At 35.9% G+C, this 22984-nt stretch overlaps 1 protein-coding gene across 1 annotated transcript in view; it reads right to left on the minus strand.

Moving 5' to 3' along the window:
* Window positions 1–9091: 9091 nt before the first annotated feature.
* The window catches only part of UBXN7 (UBX domain protein 7), a 55682-nt gene continuing 41789 nt past the window's right edge, over window positions 9092–22984 (minus strand). Inside the window, exons 6-11 of the mRNA XM_055568555.1 lie at window positions 20787–20933; window positions 19246–19336; window positions 18477–18604; window positions 14090–14483; window positions 13895–13974; window positions 9092–12595 (exon numbers count right to left, since the gene is read on the minus strand). Of these exons, the coding sequence (XP_055424530.1) occupies window positions 12434–12595; window positions 13895–13974; window positions 14090–14483; window positions 18477–18604; window positions 19246–19336; window positions 20787–20933 (1002 nt within the window). The 3' untranslated portion in view covers window positions 9092–12433. The remainder of the gene's footprint in view (window positions 12596–13894; window positions 13975–14089; window positions 14484–18476; window positions 18605–19245; window positions 19337–20786; window positions 20934–22984) is intronic.

Below are 22984 nucleotides of genomic sequence, written 5' to 3' on the forward strand. Positions count from 1 at the left end.
ATGTATGTTTTTATGTTTCTCATAAAAACACCAAGGGTTTTTTCAGTATTGTTTGTTTTCATCATTAGTAGAATCTCTGTGCAGTTACTCCAGCCAGTGCATGAATTCATTCATTAATCAAGCGATTCCTGAGTTCCTACTGTGTTCTAAGCTCTATGCTAGATTCTGAGTCTACAGAGCAGAGTAAGATACAGCAGCAGCCCCTGCCCTCATGAATCTCAACTGTGGGGGAAGAGGCATATAAATACATAGGTAAGTAAAAATGAAGTGGAAAGTGGCAAAGATTTTTTAAACAGGACATGAAAAGCAGGGACCATAAAGAAAAAGACTGATAAATGGAACTTAAAATCTTAAGAACCACTTTTCAAAAGACATTATGAGAGTGAAAAAGCAAACTACATATAGGAAAAAACATTCACAATATATACGACAAACGTCTCATGCCTGGAATTACAAAGAACTCCTACAAACCAGTGAAGAAAAAGACAAAAACCAGTAAAAACTGGGCAAATGACTTGAGCAGACACTTCTCAAAAAGGATCACCAAATGGCCAATTAGTATATGAAAAGCTCTAACTCATTAAGAAAAGGCAAATTAAAACCACAATGGATACTACCAAACACCTACTGGAATGGCTTGAATTAAAAACATTGGTAAGAATGTGAAGCAATTGGAATGGAACATTGCCGGTGGGAGTGTAAATAAGTATGACCACTTTGGTTAACTGTTTGGCAATATCATTTAGCAAATGAAATATTCACCTACATTGTGACATAGCTATTCCCATCCTAGGTATTCCCCAGCAAAGGAAAATGCTGGAATTTGACTTTAACACCTTAAAGAGCTAAACACAGTTTGGGTTGGTGAGGGCAGTTTAAGTCTTTGTGACAAATAATTCAATGATAAATCTTATGAACAAGACCCTTCTTTTAGAAACTATATACTTGCTATAAACAATTATACTAAGTAAGGCCAGCTTATGTCAAATTCTTCATTCCCTTTTGGTAAGACCTCTATGGTCACAGAGGCCTGGTCACTGCTGTGACAGAACTAAACATTATCTTTTTGCAGATATGTTAATGATATTAGAAGTTGGCTCTATTAGAGGCACAGCTACTAATTATCACTTGGTTGGTGATACTTCTACGGGGAAGCAAATGGGAATCCAGGGAGGGCACAAATTAATGGAGCCTGGGTGGGAAAACTATTTGCCTAATGCCATAAAAGGCTTCCCAAGGCTGAAAGGCTTTCAAAAACAGAATAGATGTTCCATCCTCGATTGGAGGTGGGATTTGAGCAAGGAATAAAGGAAGTTAAGATGGAATTCACTGGTAGAAGGGAAAAGGAAAAGATGATTACAATCAGGCCAGTCTTTCCTAAACAAGAGTGACAGACTCATCAGCTTCCTTGTGGGTAGGTTTCAGCCTCAACGGACAGCTGACTAAATAAGAAAGCATATTTTCCTTAATTGGAGACAGAGGAAAAAAAAAAGGAAGATAAAAAATGTTGAAAGAGTTGCCATTTATACCAGTTCACTGAAGAGGAAGTTTGGGATTTTTTTCCCTTTTTTTCTTCATTAGTATAAAAATATAACAAATACTCAAATTAAGCTTCCATCTCCAACACCACACTGAAACTATTCTTAGTCTTCAATGACTTCTTGTCTATTGAACACTTGACCCTAGACAGAATTAGACAGTTGGCGACTAGATGCTTCTTGAACGTTCTCACTCTTGGCTCCCTTGACAGCTCACTCTGGTGTTTCTCCTCCTTCACGGGTCACACCTCCTAGACTGGGCCTCTTCATGTTGGTAATCTCCAGGCCTGGGTTCTGGACCATCTTCTCTTTCTCCCTAGTGACCTCATTCTTTCTCATGGCTCTAAATTCCATCTGTAACACTGATGATTTCTAAAATCTCTTAGGTTCAGTTCACCTCTCCTCCAAGCATCAGAACCATGTGTTCAACATGCTGTACTACACCTGCACTTGGAAGTGCCGCAGTGAACACATCCAAAATGGTTTTTCCACTACATCTGCTTGATCCACCAGTCTTTCTGTCTCAAGAATGACATCACTACCTACCCACTGCCTCAAACTTGCCATCCTTGATTTCCCTTTCCCTCACTGCCCCACATCTAATCCAACAGCTGTCTTTACATTTTTACTTTAAAACGCATCATACACTACACTGCAGTTCCATTGCTACTACTCTAGTCCAGGCAATTTCCGCTTTGTACCCTAATCACTGCAACAGTCTCTTTGCCAGTTTATCTCCACATTCACAGCTTCTCATTAAACTATTAACAGTATATGTACTCTTTACCAGGCCTAATGTGTTACATGACCTGGCTTTTACATATTTTATACCACTCCTTTTGCTTACTACATGCCAGACACATTGGCCTTCCCTCAATACCTCGGATACATCAAGAACTTTGCTGCTCCATAGCCCTTATACTTGTTCTCCTTGGAAATTTTCCTACTTTTAGCATGGGCCACCTTTTCATCCTTCCTGTGTCAGCCTAAAAGTTAACTCCCCAACATATTATTTAAAGCAGAATTCTCTACTGGCTCCTTTCCCAGTTCTGTTCATAGAGTTTGAATAAAATCTGTTATTTTTTTCATTTGTTTACCATCTGTATTCCTAACTGAAAAGGAGGTTCTCTGAGGGCAGGGACTGTGTCTGTTTTGGTCATCACAATCTCTGTAACTCTTGGCTTTTCTCCCATTAATTTAGTAATTACTTTTTTCCTTCACCTAAGCTGAGTTGCTGGGAGCCGGCATATTGCATATTGAGTGCATATTGCATATTGAATGCAGCACTTTCCACAGCATCATCTTTCAGGATCTGGAATAGCTCAACTGGAATTCTATCACTGCCAGGAGCCAGCGTGAGGAACTCCGTCCATGGCAAAGGTCATGAGGAAGGAGGCTTGGCATACGCAAAGGCGGGATCGAGCCTCAGGAGTACCAAAACCAGAGTCTGCCTACTTTCTGCTTTGTGCTCTCACCTACACCTCTGACTTTACAGGGGGGCTGTCCCCCACTACCTCTCTCTGAAAAAAGAGTTAGCTTACAGTTAATAATTCCTGGGTATGACAGCGTTTCAACCTACAAACTCCTTTGGAAATCCTCTAGCCTGCCTGAATAGGTTTTTCCGGCCACATGTGATTGTTCAGAGCCTCCCAACTGTGAGAGGCAGGAGATGTTCTAAACTGTCTAAACACAGATTCCTTTGAGTAGTTCAAAGATTGATTAGAAATTGTATTGGTGAAGGGTTTTTCACTTATTGGGCCAATGTTTGCTGCTAAGTCTCCATACCCCTTACCTACTGTGTCCTTGGCAGTGTATTGATTGATATAATGGGTGTATAGAAATGTAAGTAGTAGCCTCAATGTCTGTAACCTTGGACCCTTGAGTTAATTCTTTTCTTGATTGAGCCCACCTCACCTTTGCCCTATAGGAATGCAGCTTTGTCCAATGCTTTTTTGGAGGCTGGCGCCTGACTTTGGAATAATCACCTTTAGAGAAAAATAAGTTTCTTAAAATGTCAACCGGCCTCCTGGCCAGAAGATGATGTAAATCACCTAAACTTTTGCATATGATAAGTTTGAAAGCCTGGCTTACTGCATGACTCTACCCCTTCCCCCATTATCCTCTATGCATAACTTAAGGTATAAAAACTACTTTGGAAAATAAAGTGCGGGCCTTGTTCACCGAAACTTGGTCTCCCCGTGTCGTTCTTTCTCTCACCTTCTGGCTGAATTATTCAGCCTCTTTTCTCCACTAAATTTCCTCACTGAGCTATCCTTATTCTATTACTCTTTATATCTTTGATGAATATTTAAATAAATAGGTCGCCGATGCCGTCTCTCCTTCGAATACCCTGGATCAGCCGGGGCTGGACCCCGACACTGAGTCCTTAGTCATTAGTCACTGCTGGTCTGAAAGACTAGACTCTATGTGACATATTCATTGGACTGCCAATACGTCAAATATACAATCTTAGTTTCCTTACAAGACTATCTAACCCAACAATTTCATGAACAGTTCAGCCAACATTCATAGAGCTTTCATCATGAATGTTCAACATATAACTAAGAGTAGAGAAGAAGCTAACAAACGTTACCCTTGATAATAGAATGATGAACTAACCTTTGTCAGTAAACACCAGTGTCCTCAACATGAGAACATGAGGGCAAGCAAAACTGAATTATATTAACAAAAGTATCAATAGTACCCAGTCTTACCTCACAAAAGCAGTAATGCAAAAAAACTAATACTGAAAAGTTTTTGATTTTATTTCCAAGATCAAATATTACAACAGGACATTTACATGTATTTATAAAAAAATGCAGCAGTTGAATTTATAGATCAGAGGTTTCCTTGAGTTTGGTCCCTCTCTCAGCACAGTGAGCTGATGTCTTCGAAAGACTCCCCTCCCTCCCCCACCCCAAATGTCCCACCGCCCCCTCCCCAATTCAAGTTGCAGTATCAATATAAAGTAACTGGGTACAACACAGCAAGAATATTCACAATTTGGTACAGCCAAAACCAGAGGATCACCAAGAGAAAGATCCTCATTTTAGAAATTATTTACCTATAGACTATGTGTATCTATAGATATATCACACCCAGTTATCTAAGATTTCCCTGGTTTTAGAGCAAGTGGAAGTTCCATTGAGTCTTAGCCAGCAGTTACAGCTCTGCTTTATCTAACAGCATGTTTTTCTCCTCCTACAAGTTTATATTTTCTATGGTCTCCTTATGTCTTCAAATTTAAGGCTTTCCCTAGCACCTTTATTATCTCTTACTAGATATACAGGAGGGTCTTTCAAGTGTCTTGAACAAAAAAATTTAGTGGATGATCCTGTCGCCCCTTTCTCACTGGTCCCAAAGCCTTCTTCCCACTCTTGAGAAGAACTGCAGAAACAAATGATCTCTCCTAGCACCATGGGATTAAAGCCCTGAAAATTGAGAACTATATGTTATGTGCATTTTAGGGAGCACTTGCCAGAAACACTACAATAGGAGCACTGTCTCTGTCCATTACCTTCTTGGATTCAATAACCAAGTTACACTACAGATTAAATTTAGAGCTTGTCCTGCATTAAGAATGCAAATCTCACTGAGACCACCACTTTATCCAGAATAAGTTGAGTATACAAACATCCCAGGGAATTTCTAAATACCATTAGAAACTGCTTGAGAACACTAAAGCAAATACCCTAAGTTGACTTCACTCAAGTCCCCAACCCACCCCCGTCCCTATCCCCAAATTCCATTCCTTGATTAACTTCTCCGAATAAGATGGGAAGTGAGATTTGGAAAATGACATGAAAAATGTTGAAAAAACACAATAGTGAAGACACCAGAATTGGACACTCCAGATGACTCAAAACGCAGTTAAAACTGAACTCATACAAAGCATGCAGAGAAGCCTACAAACACTCCTGAGAGTTTCCATGGAACAATCAATACCTACTTTCTTTCTTAAAGGGTTAAAATAATAATAATAAAAGACACCAGATGCTTAGAAGTTGTTAACAATCAAAAGGAAAACTGTTCTAAAAAAAAAAAAGATTCTTAAAGGAGTGAATAAAATTATTTCTAAGATTCATGCTAAAGCTTGGCTGGAAGCCCCTCAAAATCCAAGTATCATATAAGCATCAACCTGTACTCATTTCTCTACAACTAAGACTAGAGGATTATCTCACAGCTTTACTGTCTGTCTCCCAGCAAATTTTAAAGTCTTTCCAAATCTAAGGGACAAACCTAGGAAAGGAACAAGGCCCAAGTCCCCAAATAGGTAAGATAAACAGCCACTACAAGCTTACTACTAATTAGCTGAAATGTGGAGGTCACATACTACTTTCATTCTAATTAGCAGGTAAGAGGGGATTTTCTGGCGGCAGTGGTCACTCCATGTGAGGTTTAACTTACAGGGCAGTTAAATTATCAAAAAGCTACTGAGAGCATATGATTAGTGTCAAAAACCTATTTATATTTTGAATCACACCATTTATTGATATTTTTCATTATTAAGAACACAGAAGCTGGAGAAAAGCATACTATAAAACCATTTTGTTGAAAACAGAAAGATATCCAACTGAGCATCAACATTCCAATGTCATTAACTTGAATATGTCCTGGTGACACGTACTAGAGTCAGTGACCTTGACAGAGGAAAATTAAAAAATAAAAAAAGCAGAATGGCAGGGAATGGTTCCAGACCAAGAATTTCTCTCCCTTAACAGTTAAGATGCCCATATTCTTTGGATAAAAAAAAACACAAACAAACAGAAAAGACTTTAAGGAGGGGAGAATTCAATTCCAAGTCAGAATTTATCTAATGATTTGAAATGTTTCCCATTTTATTTACCATGTCTAATAAATGAGTGATTCATGGTGGCCAAGTTAGATTAATAATTTCCTTCAATGGAGATAAAATTTTTCTTACATTAAGTAGAGCTTATTCTTCCAATCTATAAACCCAAGTGACTTTATAAGGGATATAAAATCTTAGGGCATTTTGATCTCTGTAGAGGAAACACTATTAAGCAAACAACAAAAACTTGTTGTTTGGTGCAACAGAATTAAGTACAACAAGGCAAATGTCCATATTTATAGATTAATATGTGATTGTTCTTAGGCAAAATACTACCATCAGTATTTATATCTCTAATCCTACAAGTCTGGTTATCTTTTGAAATGCTTTACAGAAATACTAAATTATGTTTTATTAAGGTAGTTCATAATAGATTGCTCAACTCTACTTTGAGATCATGTCAAAGAAAAGCCTGTACCAAAACTATTATGTTTATGAGAAAGACTGAGATTCTAAGCAATACAACAGCATTCCATAAGCTAAAGAAGGGGGAAGGGTGTCATGGACTAGCTATTCTATATTTGGAATAAGGATTCCTAGGTAGAGAGAGAGTTATAAAAAATGATGCTTGCCTCAAATTCTTTCCTGGTATATTAATTTATAAAAAATGAAAAGTTATTAAAAGTCAGAAATGGAATTTCTTAAACATATCCAATTTCATTAAAAATCATGACATTTTCTGAGAATAGATGTCAAAAATCAAGAAGAGAATGGAAACATAAAAGAGAAAGTTGTATTAAAAGATTTTCTAATTAAGGGTCTCATTACATTCAATAATTTAATCACACAATCACTTCATGGGAAAACTACCAAGGTCATCATAATCTCTATTTTAAAAAAGGCTAAGATTCTAATCTGTCTCTCTAGCAGGACTGACACATAGGTGAATCAAAGACCGTAACAGCCATCACTGAAATATAGAATTTTGACATATCAGGAGAAATCACCACACTGGCCTGGTGTTCTATGTTGGTTATTTTCAGTACTACAGAACATTTTTACCACTATTCTAAAATGTATACAGTGCAATACTAAGTTTCATGGCAAGACAGTAAGTAAAATGCTAAGCAGGGCAAATAAATGAAGTTAAATATTCATAGCACACAGCTGTCCTTAAGTGGCTTTTTCATCAAGGCTTATGTTTATTGGAAAATTGCTATTCACCAGAAGCGTGGGTTCTTCTTACTATCATTTAGTTTTACACAAGACTTTACTTACTCATCAACCTCCATTCCGTGATTTACTATTGAGTAATACTTCTGAGTACTATTTACTCTCTCTCTCTGGCTCTAAATGAAAGAGACCCAGAAAGACAGAAAATGACACCATGGAGATACACTCTATGGGATAAGAAATATTTTTAAAAGTCAACCTAATTCGATTCTGAAAAACTTGTTTCTGTCAAAACCAAGTGAATTCTACAATTTACACAAATCAATTTCCTAACAACTGCTTAGTCAGTAAACTGCTTTGTTTAAGCACACATATAGAATTAAATTTAACTCTGGCTGTCAGTGAAATAATTGGTTCTTATTACATTTTAGTCACACTCAACACTGATTAGGAAGACAGCATTAAGTTTAAATTAAAAGTAATGAATTGTGTTTAAAAGATCATTAGTAAACCTGAAACTATTATACTCTCCTGGAGATTTCAATCATCACAGTATGGGTAGATCAAGTTACTGGACAAATGAAACCTGGACACAGGGAAAAAAGCAAGAACTGATTAACAAGAATGCTTTTAATTACTCTAAGGATTAATATATAAAATAAGAGGAGGAGACTCAGAGCATTAAATTTTGGAATGGAGAGGATTCAGAGATAATATAATTCAGTGGTCTACAATCTGTGGGTTCCCAGAGTCTCTGGAAAGGGTCTGCAATTCCACATACACACTTACATTTTCTCCACCTAAGGAAGTAAGGATTTTAATACTTAACCCCATAACTCCTCACCACTGCTGGATTTTAACGTTACAAGCCCTTTTACTTGAACAGACTAAGAACAATTGATCTAGTCCAATTCTCTGTTAATTAGAGGCAGAGATGTAACCCAAGTATACTTTATACCTACATATAGTACCCCTTCTGCATATAATATATAATACATTTAATGTGTACCCAAGAAGAGAAATTAAATCTTCCCTTTCCAGTAGCAAATGGCTCCCTCTGGTATTTTCCTAAATGTCCAAATGAGATCCCTGCTAGCTTAAATCTTTAATCCTGGGATCAATACTTCTTTCCTAGTTATGCCTTATTGTTATATGTCGCACCCTAAATCTAGCAGTTTCAAAAGCTGGTACTAAAGAATACAGGGGAATCAAAAGAAAATGTGAGCAAGTGTTTGCCACTTTTCAGTTTTATTTCCCTAAATAAAACTTACACTATTCTTTACCTTTTCTAAACTTCTATTGTAATTATGGTTCAGACTCAGGAAAGTAAGCATTTACATGTTCTATTAGCTCATGTGTAGTGTGTCTCTCCAACTGGAAAAAACAGGCAGGAAGCAGATCTTAGATTAAGATTTTTCCAACTTTGATTAAGGACTCAAATAACTGTTAACTTACAGAGTCAAGGAAGTAGAATTTTATAGAAGATTTGAAAATACACACAGAATGTTCAACAATCTAATATAGACGGGATATAGAAAAGATACTTGTATCTTTTCTGAAAAATGGTAAAAAAAAAAAGTTGATAAAATTCTTTTTTATCCTTTCCATTTTTTTCTTGGCAAATAGTGCCATAGTTATTTTCCTTTCACATCTTCATCAGTGCATCATTTTTAAAAAACAATTAGTAATCAGCCACTGAAAATAATGGTGTAAATAAGACTATATAGGCATAGTACAAACCTCACGAGCTTTAAGGAAACAAAACCAAATAACTTACAGAGCCAAACAATGAGAAGATAACCTTTTGAACAAATTGATTCCTGTTGTAGGAGACCACAGCACGGGAGTGAAAAAAAGCATGAATGCCAACTCTGATTTTGCCACTTACTAGCTGTGACATCCTGAACAAGTTCTCTGAACTTCAATTTTCTTATCTATAAAATGGGGAAAATATGCATTTTGTGGAGTCCTTAGGGAGATTAAAGAAGAAAATGCACATGAAGTACTTAGTACTTGTTAGATACTCAAAATTATTTTCCTGTTCTTCCCCCATTTGGCTATTTTCTTCTCTGGTCCCTTCATAAATCAAATTCAAATGATTTCCTGTTACTTTCCTCCCTACTAATTTTCATTTCATCTCCCTATATTTGTCTTCTGTCATTTATTCTCATCAAAGTCTATCCTGTTCTTTTCCTTCCTACCTTTTAAGGTCTCTTTCAAGCTGTTTCCAATACCTATGAGGAGTGACTATTTTTATCTAATCTCACTAACTTCATTTTATCTATTCAATAAAACCTCTCCTCCAAAGAGCTAAGGAATTTGCAGAGGAAGTAAGACTTACTAATAAAGTGTATTAAGTTCTTGAACAAAGCACAATCCATACTCTTCCTGTGTACAATTCATAATGCCTTCCTTGTGGGCCTATATACCAAACCCAGGATAATTACACTCCTGCCTCAAAATAAAATCCTCTACATCTTGTACTCTAAAAACCCCTGTTTTATTTAAGTTGGATCAATATCTCATGCCCCATCTCTTTGATATGCTTACTTATATCACTTTGATGTGGTCATCTCATAGTAATCAAAGTTGAGAAAGTTACTTTGGTTTCTTATACATGGATATGCCAGAGCTGAGCTTATCAGAAAGAACTACATCTTATCATTAATGAACATGTTGTCTTTTAAGTTTTCTAGATATGTTTTACAAAGAGAAACTAGTAGGTAAAAGAATGAAACAGAATCCTATGGGGAAAATTCTTGACTTCATATTTTTAACAGATTTGGACTTTAGCTGTGACTCTGCTGAGAGTGGAGATAGGTGCCATCACAGCACCAAAGCTGAGCATAACCTCACCTCTTACCCTGTGCCTCCCTGAATTTTTAGATTTTTGACCTTGTCTATGACCAATAGTTTTTTTTACCCTCTGATGCACCTTTGTATATAGCTCTGTTCTTCAGATAGCAAGTATATTATCCAAGTTCAGAGAAACAATTGAGGAATTAACATGAAAACCATGCTTCCTCAATAAATCAGAAGCTGCTAGTTAGCCTCGAGAGCCTATGAAAATACACCAAAGTGGTATTACTCAGTCACCAATCTAAAGAGAGAACTTTGACTCAAGGTATAAATGAAATTGTAATTATATAAATATATTTATAAATATTTATACAATTATATACTTATACATAAGCACTTACACAGACTTAGAAAAAAATGTAAGAACATTAATTCAAAAGGACTCACTGAAGAATAAACAGAATTTTCCATGATTTCCTTGAGGACATACATAACTCATTTTTTAGGGAGGGTCCCTCAAAGTCCAACCATTAGAAACCGTATTCTCTAATTGTGTACTAGCAACACACAAGCATCTTTTTTTTTTTAAAATCCCCCAGTTGCCAAGAGAGTGATCTTAAAGTAGATGGGAACCTAAAGGTCTCTGAGTAATAGCAATTTATGTTCCTCAAGTAGAAGAATCAATCAATCTAAATCCCAATCAACAAAATAGGTTCACTCTGTATTATGATTTTATAACAAGTTAAAGTTCTGATTTTGCCACCAGAATTACTACTACCCATTCAGAGGACTCTAAAGCTCAAAATAAGAATTGAGCATAATGTGAAGCTGGTAAGTCTAATTGTATTATACAGATTCAAGATGACCTCTTCTAAATAATACTGAAAAAAGCACTCACCAACTACAATTTGAATGTGGCTTTTGTTGGCAGAAAAAACTCACACCCAAAAATTACAGGTAATCTTCCCCACTTCCATTACTAAATGTTGTCTTATGAACTGATTTTAAAGGTCCTCCCCTTAGAGCTAAGTTTTCAGTTCTGATACCTTTTGTAAAAAACCGCATGAGGAATTAAGCTCATTCAATCACCAGAGCCTTTCAGAGACAGTTCCAACCAAGGGTAAAAGATAAATCATTATTTCTAACCAAAGGAACATGGTTAGCAACTCTCAGCTTCATCTTCTTCTTTTTCCCCCAGGGCATACATTAAGTATGCCTTAAAGCACATAGGACAATCAATAACCATAGTGGTTACAACTACAAGCCATTGTACTCATGATTACTGAACAGCTGCCTTCCTATAGATCACTTGTGGACCCAAACAATGGAAGGGCCAAAGGAACTAATATGCTGTACTGGCAAGTACTTTCCTATTCTAGTCACCACAACGTGCTCACAAAATGTCCATTCCAAGATTAGCAGGATCAAGACAGTTTACAGAGTAATAACGAAGAAAGCTGTCTCAGGCTAGGATATTGAAAGCCACTCCATGCTTCTCACCCTAATTTAACTCTTTCTGTCAGTAACACATATTATGGAAATAATTCTAGATGGCAGTTCTTTGAGAAAAATATTAAATATAATGAGCAGTAATTATAAAGGATGCTTTTACCATGTAAACAAAAGCCTGGGCACTTTGTTACGTGGTATTTCCTACATGAACAACAAAACAAAACATGTGTTAGAGAATTTCTTCTCCCTACTGAAAAAGGGCTTACAAAACAAAGAGGCTGTTCTACTTCTGAATCTGGCCATTCCTTTACCAAAGGCGTCTGAGGAGTAACATTTCATTTGATCCCCTAAAAGTGCTGTGTAAGAGACCACTTATTGGAACACACATTTCCTGCTGCCAGTACTAGGAGGTCTTATCCTAACACTTCCATTTGGTCACCAGATTAGGTAAGAAAGAGACAGAAAAGTAGGAAAAAGAAGTAAATGGGAAAGGAGGAAAAAAAAGGGGGGGAGGTGAGGCTGATTACAGGAGAGAACAAGAAACAGAAGAGAAGGCAGGTGACTTGCTTGCCCAACTTTGGCTCTATGGTCCTATGAGCCAAAATGCATACTCAGTGACATGGTATCTCACAGAAAAAGGGAAAAAAAGGGGTAAGCTGAGAGAGGTCAGGCCATGATGTTAATTTCTTTCCTGTACAAAGACAGTCTCTTGAGGACAAAGGCCTGCCTCCTGTAATGTAATATCATAGTCCAGATGAGAGAGTTTCCTCCGAGGGAAATTGGTGAGAAGTTCAAAACGTTCATTTGGATATCCTTTAGACTGGACATGCTTCACCAAAGCCTATGAAAAACAAGAGAAAAGACAAAGTTGTTAAATGGGAACAAAAGACAGAACATAATGAATAATTTAAAAATATAATATTCATTTTTATATCAGATAAGATGTAAGTTTAAGTTATAAAAACTGAAGCTTACTCTTGTAGAAATGGTGATATAACACTTTGCATGGGGAGATGATAAACCTGTACTCAATAATTAATAGCCAGTAAATGACATTGAAATGTTCAGAGTTATTACTGTCTCACCAATAAACAAACCTAATTTCTGTTTATAAAATTATTATCCTCATTTTTAAACATTTCGTTAGTTTTCCTTCCTTCTATTTATCAGGAAAGATACATTTTTCATCCTATCTTGTCAGTTGTGCACTGAATCCTTTCTTGCCTTCTCAGAAGCCATGCCACCACCACAAACCACTTTACATGTATCTTCAACATCTTTTCTACAGATGCTTCCCATCAGACTTAAACATGCTTAGTCTCTCCTTCAATCATCTTTTCCCCTCTGATTGCTGCTCACTCCTCACTCTAGATTCAAGACCAATCTTCTCAAAAAAGTGGTCTATACTTGTATTCATTGTTTCATCTCCCATTCCTTTCCAATTACTAGACTAGGAGACATTCTAGGTATTAACACCAGAGGCTAGAGCCTGCCTGCATTCGTCACAGTCTTTAAGAGTCTAATTATTTTCAGCCACAGCAATGGCCAGGTATAAACACTTGACCCAAGGAGGATTCATTCATAGGCTAATCTAAACAAGTCAGATTCATTCTCTTTTTCAGGAGTTGAAAAACACAAAAGAAAGGCTTATCAGCTATGGACTCTAGAGGAAAAAGCTCTCAAAGCTCTCTATTACAGATTATGTACAAGCTGCTTTCCAAACAGTCATCAGAATACAGAGAGAAGTATGGTATGAAGCAGAGAATCACAAGGGGGACACTCAACAGGCCCAACAAGAGAAACACACAGAAAATAGTCATGGTTCTTAACTTTTGCAATTCCAGCTACTAGGAAATCCAGGAGGCCCCACTACAGTCTTTAAATAAACCTCACTCCTTTTCCAGGTAATAATTTCAGTTAGGTTTCTACTGCAAGCAGCTATGGAACAGAGAAGCCTTGACTAGAACAGACTATGCAAGTTGCCCAAAATAAGGTGGGAAGGAAATAAAGCAGTGAGAATTAAAGATTCACCACAGTGAAGTTTCCAGTTAGAGGTCATACCTAATACCCATAATCAAAGAATCATCAAGCTAATTACACCAATTAGTTTTTCTGCTTCAAGTAAATTAGATATACTTACTAGCAGTTTAGCTTGCTCTGGAAGAGTGATTTGTTCCCTTTTTCCATCTGGATACCGCAACATCAGCTGTGCTTTTGGTCCTAAAGAAAGGGTTAAAAAATATATATAGCTATGTGACAGAACACTAATTTAAACAAATAATTCTCTTCAGCAATATTAAAATTTTAGGTAAAGGAAGTTTAAAATGTGACCCACCATTTACATCAATGCCCTCCACTATTCCATCTGATTTTTCAGGTGACATCTCCAATATTTCTGAATCCATGACTGGCAATCCTTGGTGGTTTGTGGCTGTTCCAGGCTCAGTTCTGGCAGGGGGCTCAGTCATTGATCTTCTGTTCTCCTCTTTTCTATGCCCCAAATCTTTGTGGGGAGACTTTCTAGACTTGGCAAGATTCTCTATCTCCTCCTCTTCATCAGAGCCACAAACAGATATGAACTCCTCACTGCCAGAAAAAAGTTCAGATTCAGATTCTTCATCTGAGCGGCTATCCTGTTTTGTCTGTGTGGAATCAAAATGTGTCTCTTGTAAGGAGGCTCTGATGGCCGCTTCTAGCTGACTGTCTTCACTTGCATCTATAAGGCTCTCCTGCAAGATGCAGTCATACAACATGGGTAGAAAGAAAAAGAAAACAGTTAAACCAAAAAAATAATCAAGTCAAATAGGGTATGGGAAATCAAACAGTCAGCTTGCCATTATTACTGTCTGCTGGATGTATCTCTTCTACTAAATTTTAAGCTATTTGAGGGCAACAGCTTTGTCTTAAACAGCCAAGTTGGAATGGCACTTTAAACACAAAAATAAAAACTGTCACACCATCTGGCACAATGATTACAAGCACAGGACTTGGCAGGATGTGGGGTGGGGGAAATAAAAAACAACTTATTTGCCCAGAACAAGACATGAATTAAGGTTTTAAATATAAAAGTCAAAACATTAGTCTTTAACATGACTAAGCACAAAGAAAGATGTCTATCTTGCTCACTAACCAGTACAGCTTTGGCACACAGAAGGCTATCAGTAAATAAATATCTCAGTAATGATCATTTTACAAAAAAATCTAACAGGCAGGTCTTTAACATTCAAAACTAAACAAAACACTGTATAAAAAATATGAAAAAACAACTACATTTTGCCAAACTTAATTTCAATGAAGGTTCTCATTGTGACCACAAAAAGCAACTTCCAATAGTTCTCCCCATGGAAAAGTCCTACTGTCACAGATTTCACTAAACTTGTTGAGTCACAAAACAGGCATTACTAGAGTGAATCCAAACTACACAAAGACTTTTTATGATAGTCAAAAGCTGAACACTGGATATTTTATGATATAAAGGAACTACAGCTAATTTTTTGCAGGTGTGTTAGGGATACTGTGATTATTTCTAAAAAAGAATCTTTTATCTTTTAAAGATACATGCCAAAGAATAAATAAATAAAACAATGAATTCTGAGATTGCTTCAAAATAATTTGCTTCAAAGGACAGGGTATAGCTGAAACAAGACTCACCAGACTGAAATTAGTTAATGGACACATAGAGGCTCAATAAACTCCTTCTATTCTAAAATTTTCCACAATAAAAAGTTCAGGTTGTTAACAAAAAACTAAAGGAGTTTCAATTTGGCTTACCCTATCTACCAATAAAATTAAAAAAAATTTTTTTTTTTTTTTTTAAATTTTAAGGCAACTTAAGGCTAATTTAGCACCAAAAAAATATATAAATTGGACTTCCCTGGTGGCTTAGAGGGCAAAGCATTGCCTGCAATGCAGGAGACCTGGGTTCGATCCCTGGGTCGGGAAGATCCCCTGGAGAAGGAAATGGCAACCCACTCCAGTATTCTTGCCTGGAAAATCCCATGGACAGAGGCAAATTTTAAGGCAACTTAAGGCTAATTTAGCACCAAATAGATATATAAATAAATAAAAAGGTAAGTAGATGTACCCATGTGACCACCAATGGCTTAAGTGAACTGTAGGTTTATAATAATGATATTACGCAGCATGCAGCTTGATTTTAAAGACTCCCACCATAGTAGATACTGCTGGCTTCCTATCCAACATTCATTCTCCTCTGATTCCTTACTTACAAGATCCGACTTCTATTTAACTTTGTACTTGAGGCAGATAATATGGTTTTCTTTTTTAGTGAATTCCATTGGTTGGTTGTCACATTAAACCAACCTTGAATTCCTGAGCTAAAATCCACTTGGTCAGGATACACTGCTTTTTTATAAACTGTTGAGTCTGATTTATGAAAATTTTGTCAAGAATTTTTGTATCTCTGTTAATGAGGGTTATTGGTTTAATTTCTTTGTCTTTTGTTTGCCTTGTAAAACAAAGCTCAGTTTTTGGTTTTGGTTTTGATAGCAAGTTAATGCTGGCCTCACAATGAACTAGGCAGTATTTCTTCCCCTTTGGTTTCCTGGAAGAGTTTGTGTAGAATTAGCATTATTTCTTCCTTAAAAATTAAAGACATTTACCAGGGAAGCCCCCTGGGCATAGTTTTCTTTGTGGGAAGTTTTAAACTACAAATTCAATTTAATTAACAGATATATTAATAGGACTATTCGGGTATCTGTTTTTCCTTTAATGAGCTTTAGTAGGTTGTGTCTTTCTAGGAATTTGTCCTTTTTACCTAAAGGGTCAAGTATTTGACATAAAGTTATTCACTGTATTACTTATTATTTCTTCAATAACTGTAATATCTATATGGATGACTCCTTTCCCAATCCTGTAATTGGTAATTTGTGGCTTTTTTCCCCTGACCATCTGACTAGAGGCTTACCAATTTTATTGACTTTCTAAAAAACAAGCTTCTGGTTTCATTTACTTTTTTCTTTTGTTTTCTAAGTTACTGGTTGATCTTTGTTCGTTCCCTTTTTCTTTCTGCATAGTTTGGGTTTGATTTAATTTTTTTCTGTGTGGGTCCTTTTTCATTTCATTTAAGATGGAAAATTAAGTCATTAATTTGAGGCTTTCTTTTTTAATACAGGCACATTTAGTTATTTAGTTTCTCTGTAAGTGATGCTTTAGTTCCATTCCACAATTTTTTTTAGCTGCAAGAGAAATTGGTAAATGGAATTTTTTTGTGGGGCATGCTTCCTTTTATAAACACAATTAGGATCTTGCTTCCTTATTAAAAGGTACCTCAACTGTGTGTGTTTGTACAAGCAACTGTGTCCAGCTAAAATAAGCAGAAATCATTATCTGTGGCTCTTTATCTTTGTAATAAAGATATCACCTCTTTTCTCCTTCTCCATTAGACTGTGATATTGGGAGCACAGCATCTACACCATAACCATGAGGACAAAAGCCAAGACTAAGGATGGAAGTGGGGGGAAAAAAAGAGAAGGGGCCTGGTTCCTTGATGACATCCGCAGCAGTCAAGTCCTAGACTGCTTCCCTCTGAACTTATTGAGAAAAGATGTCTTCCTTGTTTAAGCTATTATGTGTTGCAGTTTCTCTTGTACAGAGTTGATCAGAATTTGTTAAGTCAGAGAATTATTTAGTTCATAAGTGGGGTCTGAGGTACTACTCACCCAAATAAGCCCTATGTAATTATCCAATTTTATGGCCCCACTCTTTTCCCTACCAAGTTCCTTAATTTTTATAAGACATCTTGTGAAATATTAAACCAAATTTATGTTGTAATTCAGCAACTCGAAAGCTCAGGCTCTGGATTTTGACAATTTCAGCCTATGATTGCAAAAGATGAGAAGACCCTCTCAGGGAAATCATAGAAACTTCCTGGATTTTTTTAATGTCTTAAAAAAGAATTCTACTTAAGTAAAATTCATGAGTAATGGAGGAGGAAAAATGAATTCTACACAAACCCTTGACAAGTACTCATAGCCTCTCCTTAAATGTGCACTTTATTTTTGGTAGTAATTTAAGGAACTGTTTCATTACAGCATGGTACTAGACTACTAAAGTCAGATCCTCTATAATCAATTCCATCCTCACTGCCATCAAACCCAAATAGTTCCCATAATCAATGAGAGATTCTCACAACTTTGAAGGTCTCTTACTTAAAACTAATTTTGCTATCAATTATCAAGTAGGTCGGCCTAGTAATAGCATATTATAGAATTAAATATAGAAATTATCTTTAGGTGGGCCTGAGAGCTAGGGCCTAAAGCTATGTAATCAGAAATAATGCCCAACTACACCATGAGAGATGTTCTAGCAAAAATATCATTTCTGCCGCTGCTTAGACCTGGATTCCAAAAGTCCAAACAGTACTGCCTCTCAAAAAGTGGGTTTCTCTGTTACTGGGCTCACAGGTAAGCCGCCCTGCTCAGTGTTACACATTCACATTGTCCAGTTCTAAATCCAGGCCTTGGGTCCCATGCCTGATCCTGGCAGCAAGTGAGACTGGAAATATGAATCTTGCAGCTTCACTGAGAAGAAAGAACCCTTATGTGGGAAACTATCAAAACGTAAGATGTTGTACAGCCACATATTTTAACTGTCTGCCACTTACATTATTATCTTTACCATCTTAACCTCAAACATTTTACACAAGGCACTTCTATACAATTATATTTAATTGCCCATCACCACTTCTCAGTCATACTTACTGAACGGGCACATTTTTTGGGGGGACTGCTAGAAAGTCCATCCAATTGCCCATGTTCACCCAGAAATCCCGTTACTTGGTCCAAGAAAGAAGATACATCTAACTGGTGCCACTCTACAAGCTTCTGACCTAAAAACCAGGATATAGAAATATAATAAAACCAACGTTCTTTCTGAATTCTCACTAAGTATTTCTTTCAGCATACCACAATTAAAATTTACTGGGAACATATCCCCACCCATCACCACTTAAGTTAACAGTGTCTTCATAACCTAGAAGATACATTAATTATAAAGAACCTAAGAGATTCCCAGCCTTCATGATAGAACAACTACGTTATCTGCTGGTATCATTTATTGCTATTTAGGAAGAGGAGATTCAGACAAACCAATACATATACAAAACTCAATCAGTTAATAATGAAACTAGCTCTACCCTCTGCTTCTCTGGTGGGATTACAATGAGTATCGGAACAATCTTAAATAAATGACCTAAGGGGATCCTTAAAAACAGTAAGATAAACTGTTATTCTTTGAAAGAACAGAACTGCAAATTTAAAATACTACCATCTCCCAAAGTTGTTTCCTAACGAACTCCCTAAATACATACATCAATAGATTTTTAAGTAATTCTGAGGCACATGAACAAGAACCTTTCATATACATTACTACAGACAATCTTGAAACTGGATCCAAGATAAAATTGAAAACTGTTTAGGTAATTGAAAGATACACGATAAGTTAAAGGCCATAAGCTGAAATATACCTTACCTGTCCGTGGATCCAAGATGGAAACATAGGGGAAATCCCCTAGCTTATAAAACTGTATGTATCTCTGACCTTCCTCACTGTCGTGATAGACCTGTTAAGTCATTGATACATATTAAAAAAAAAAAAAAAAATCAGCCTCTTAAAAAAGTACCTTGTTATATACCAACAGCTATTAATTCTCCAAAAACACCTTTGGCATGTTAGGCTCTCACTGCCTACAGAGAAAATGAAGGTCACCTAATGTGAACACTTCACTTCCTGTCTTCAGAGTCACTTCTGACCCTTACATAAATACAGCAATCCATCCTTTCTCCTTGACCCAGTTCTTCCTTTTCAAGTCACCTGTCCCTCTATGTCACTTCTGACTCTCAACTACATACATCTTTTTTTTTTTTCAACTACATACATCTTAATAAATCACGATATGTTAAGATTATCAACTCAAGTGCCCAGCATACTGCTAGGCAAACAGATGCTCAATCAATAGTTGTTGAATAAAAGGTTACTATTCAGAAAAAAACTTACAGAATTCAGGGGCCTGTAAAGAATGAACTGGCAAATTACTAACATTAACAGCATATCTTAGAGTAGGGAAAAAATTAATTCGTAAGTTTTTATTTTTTATAAATTTTTTTTTTGCTGCATTGCACAGCATGCAGGATCTTAGTTCCCTGACCAGAGATTGAACCCGTGTCCCCAGTGGAAGTCTCAGAGTCCTAACCACTGGACTATGGGAGTTTTTCCCTATAATTTTCCATAATATAAAAAACTGGAGCAAGATCACCTACTGTTAGCATGGTAATTTATATAAAAAGAAACCAGAGCCAGGAAGACTAAGTGACAAATTTAAGCACATACAATTAAAGATTACCAAACTCAGGCTAAAATCAACATATTAAACAAAGGTTTCTCAATTCCTTCAAATCTTCTACATCTGCACTATCAATTATAGTAGCCCCCAGAATATGTGCTACTGAACCATTTGAAATGTGACTAATCCTAACTGCTATACTGTAAATGTAAAATACATACCAGATCCTGAAAGCTTAACACACCCCCCCAAAAAAAAAAAACCCCACAACCCAAATGCCTCTATCAATATTTTAACATTAGTTTTATATTACAGATACTTATTTTTAAAATATATTAAAATCAATCACCTGTTTCTTTTGACTTTTAAAAATGTGGCTACAATAAAATTTTAATCATATTACATTTCTGTTAAACACTACAGCTATACACTCTTATCAAGATGCTTAAAAAATGATGTTAAAATTCTTCTGAAGTATGTGTACTATATGGTTATATGGCTTGGGTCTTATTTTTTTTTTTTTTTGGCTTGGTTCTGTTTTTTCCTCCTCTTCACTGATGCTCTAATTTTCTTTTGTCTTTACTATCTTAGCCATTATGGGTGGCTTTATGTTTTCATATGTAATAATTTAATTCAGCTATTTTTTTTCAGCTTATAACCTACTTCCTCCTCCTAGAAACCACATACTACCAAAGTAAAATGCTATAAAATGTCTGATTAACTCTCCCACCTGCCAGAAAATGAAATGTTCCCGGATAATATTCTTCACAGCTTCGTTGCTCCATACATCACGGTTGAGGCACTGGCATGCAAAGTCTTGTACATTTTGAATGTTTATCATCAGCCACTTATTTTGCATCTGGCCACACTCTTTGGCCTGTAAGAATAAAGTTACATAACAATTATTAGAAATAGTTCCTACTTGGTAACAGGTGTGTTTCAGAATTCATAAGTTATCTTCTTTCCATATAAATACTGTTTTTTCCCTCAAGTATGACGCCTAGAGTTTTCTGTGTATAAACATTAATTACATTTTTTGCTTATATACACATGTATATAGATATGTATAATTATACAGTCCATTTGCAAGCATTTTTCAAATTTAAATGAATTGTTTTCCTTTTATCCATTGTTATTTATTAGAGTGGCTGGATTTTTATTGCACTGGTAAACATGTAAACCTCTTTACCTGAAAAAGATTCCATAAACAAGGGCACAATTCTATTGTGCTTTCTCTACTAATCCCTATCCAGAAATGTACCTCTTCTTTTTAATAACCGTAACCAGTATGTGTGTATTAATTTATGTTATTTTTTCAACATCATTTTACACACATTTCCAAATATCATAGTCATCTCAATTATTAGGCACATGGCATTTTATAGATTCACTCTATAAATCTTTCACTAGAAGCTGCTGAGGATTTTTTCTCTCAGGGTTCTTTTCCTAGGCGTGTATTTAAAAAACTGAAACTACAGATGAAACGATGTTTCAGAATGATGTCCAAAAGACTCCCCAATTTACAGCACAAGTATCAATTATGAGTGTGTACTTTTTTCCCCCTTACACTGCCTTATCACAACAATAATCTAAGAAATATTACTGAACTGGAAAAGGATGGCAGAAAAGCAAATGAGCAAAAGCTACCCCAAACCCTCTTATAGAAACAATGAAATGGAAGTCACAGCTTTTAAATCATTTTGTCCTGGAACAATATATTTTTTGCCAAATCAGCGTGACATGGGAAAATCTTAAGAATCAGCTAAAACTCAGATTAATAATAACTGAAGAACATATATCATTTTGGAGGTATTGGAAAACATAAGACTATCTTCTGTTTAATAAGCAGGTTTACACAATCTTAAAAAAATGTTATTCTACTTTTCTATACAAATCTTCCAGAGAAAATAATTTTATAATATTTGTTACTGATTCCAAAGGTGAAAATCCAAGTTCTAAAAGGAAGTAGCCTTATAATGAGCCAGAAAGCTACAATTAACTGGTCAAAAGCTTATTTTTAAGTATACAAAATCTAATAACTCCTTGCTTCTAGAAAGTAATAGTATTCCACTTAATCCCTTGCCTATAGCAAGCATGTGGATTTAAAAAATGGGTGATAAGTGAGTAATTATACTGCTTTAACTGAAGAAAAGTATTTGAGAAAAAAGAAAAAACATTCTAGAGGGACAGACTAAATAGTACACATCCCTATAAGGTAAATTTACTACATCTGCCTGCAACACTGACCAAAAAACCCCCAAAAAACAAAACAAAACAAAAAACCCATGAAAAATTTTAAAAATGCAGAGTTCAAAAACAATAAGAGCTATCTGCTACTGTTTTTAAAAATTCATCTATTCAAAAAAAAAAAATTCATCTATTCACAGTCATGCTTTCATTCATTCAGATTCATATTTGAGTATCTACCATGTTTCAGGTACAGCTATAGATGCTGGAATTATAGCAGTTACCAAACCAAAAAATCCCTTCCTGCACAAAGCTTACAATGGGAGAAGACTTATACATGCAAAAGAAACTGAAAGATATTAGGAAATTACTTTTAATGCAAATTAAAAATCAAAACTACAATGAGGTGTCACCTCACACCAGTCAGAATGGCCATCAATAAATAAATCTACAAAAAACAAATGCTGGAGAGGGTGTATAAAAAAGGGTACCCTCCTACACTGTTGGAAAAGTATGTAAAGAGGATACAGAGGAAAAATTAATCTATTTCAACAAATATATATGCAAAAAGTTGAAAAGGAAATATACTAAAATATGCACTGTACTTTCTGATGGAAACGGAAACTATTATTTTTCCTTGTTGCTTTCTTTTGGCTGCGCCTCACGGCATATGGGATCTTAGTTCCCCAAGCAGGGATCAAACCCACACCTACACTGGCAGTGCAGTCTTAACCACTGGAC

Source organism: Bubalus kerabau, chromosome 2 (genome assembly GCF_029407905.1).
Source record: "Bubalus kerabau isolate K-KA32 ecotype Philippines breed swamp buffalo chromosome 2, PCC_UOA_SB_1v2, whole genome shotgun sequence".
NCBI classification, from domain to species: domain Eukaryota; kingdom Metazoa; phylum Chordata; class Mammalia; order Artiodactyla; family Bovidae; genus Bubalus; species Bubalus kerabau.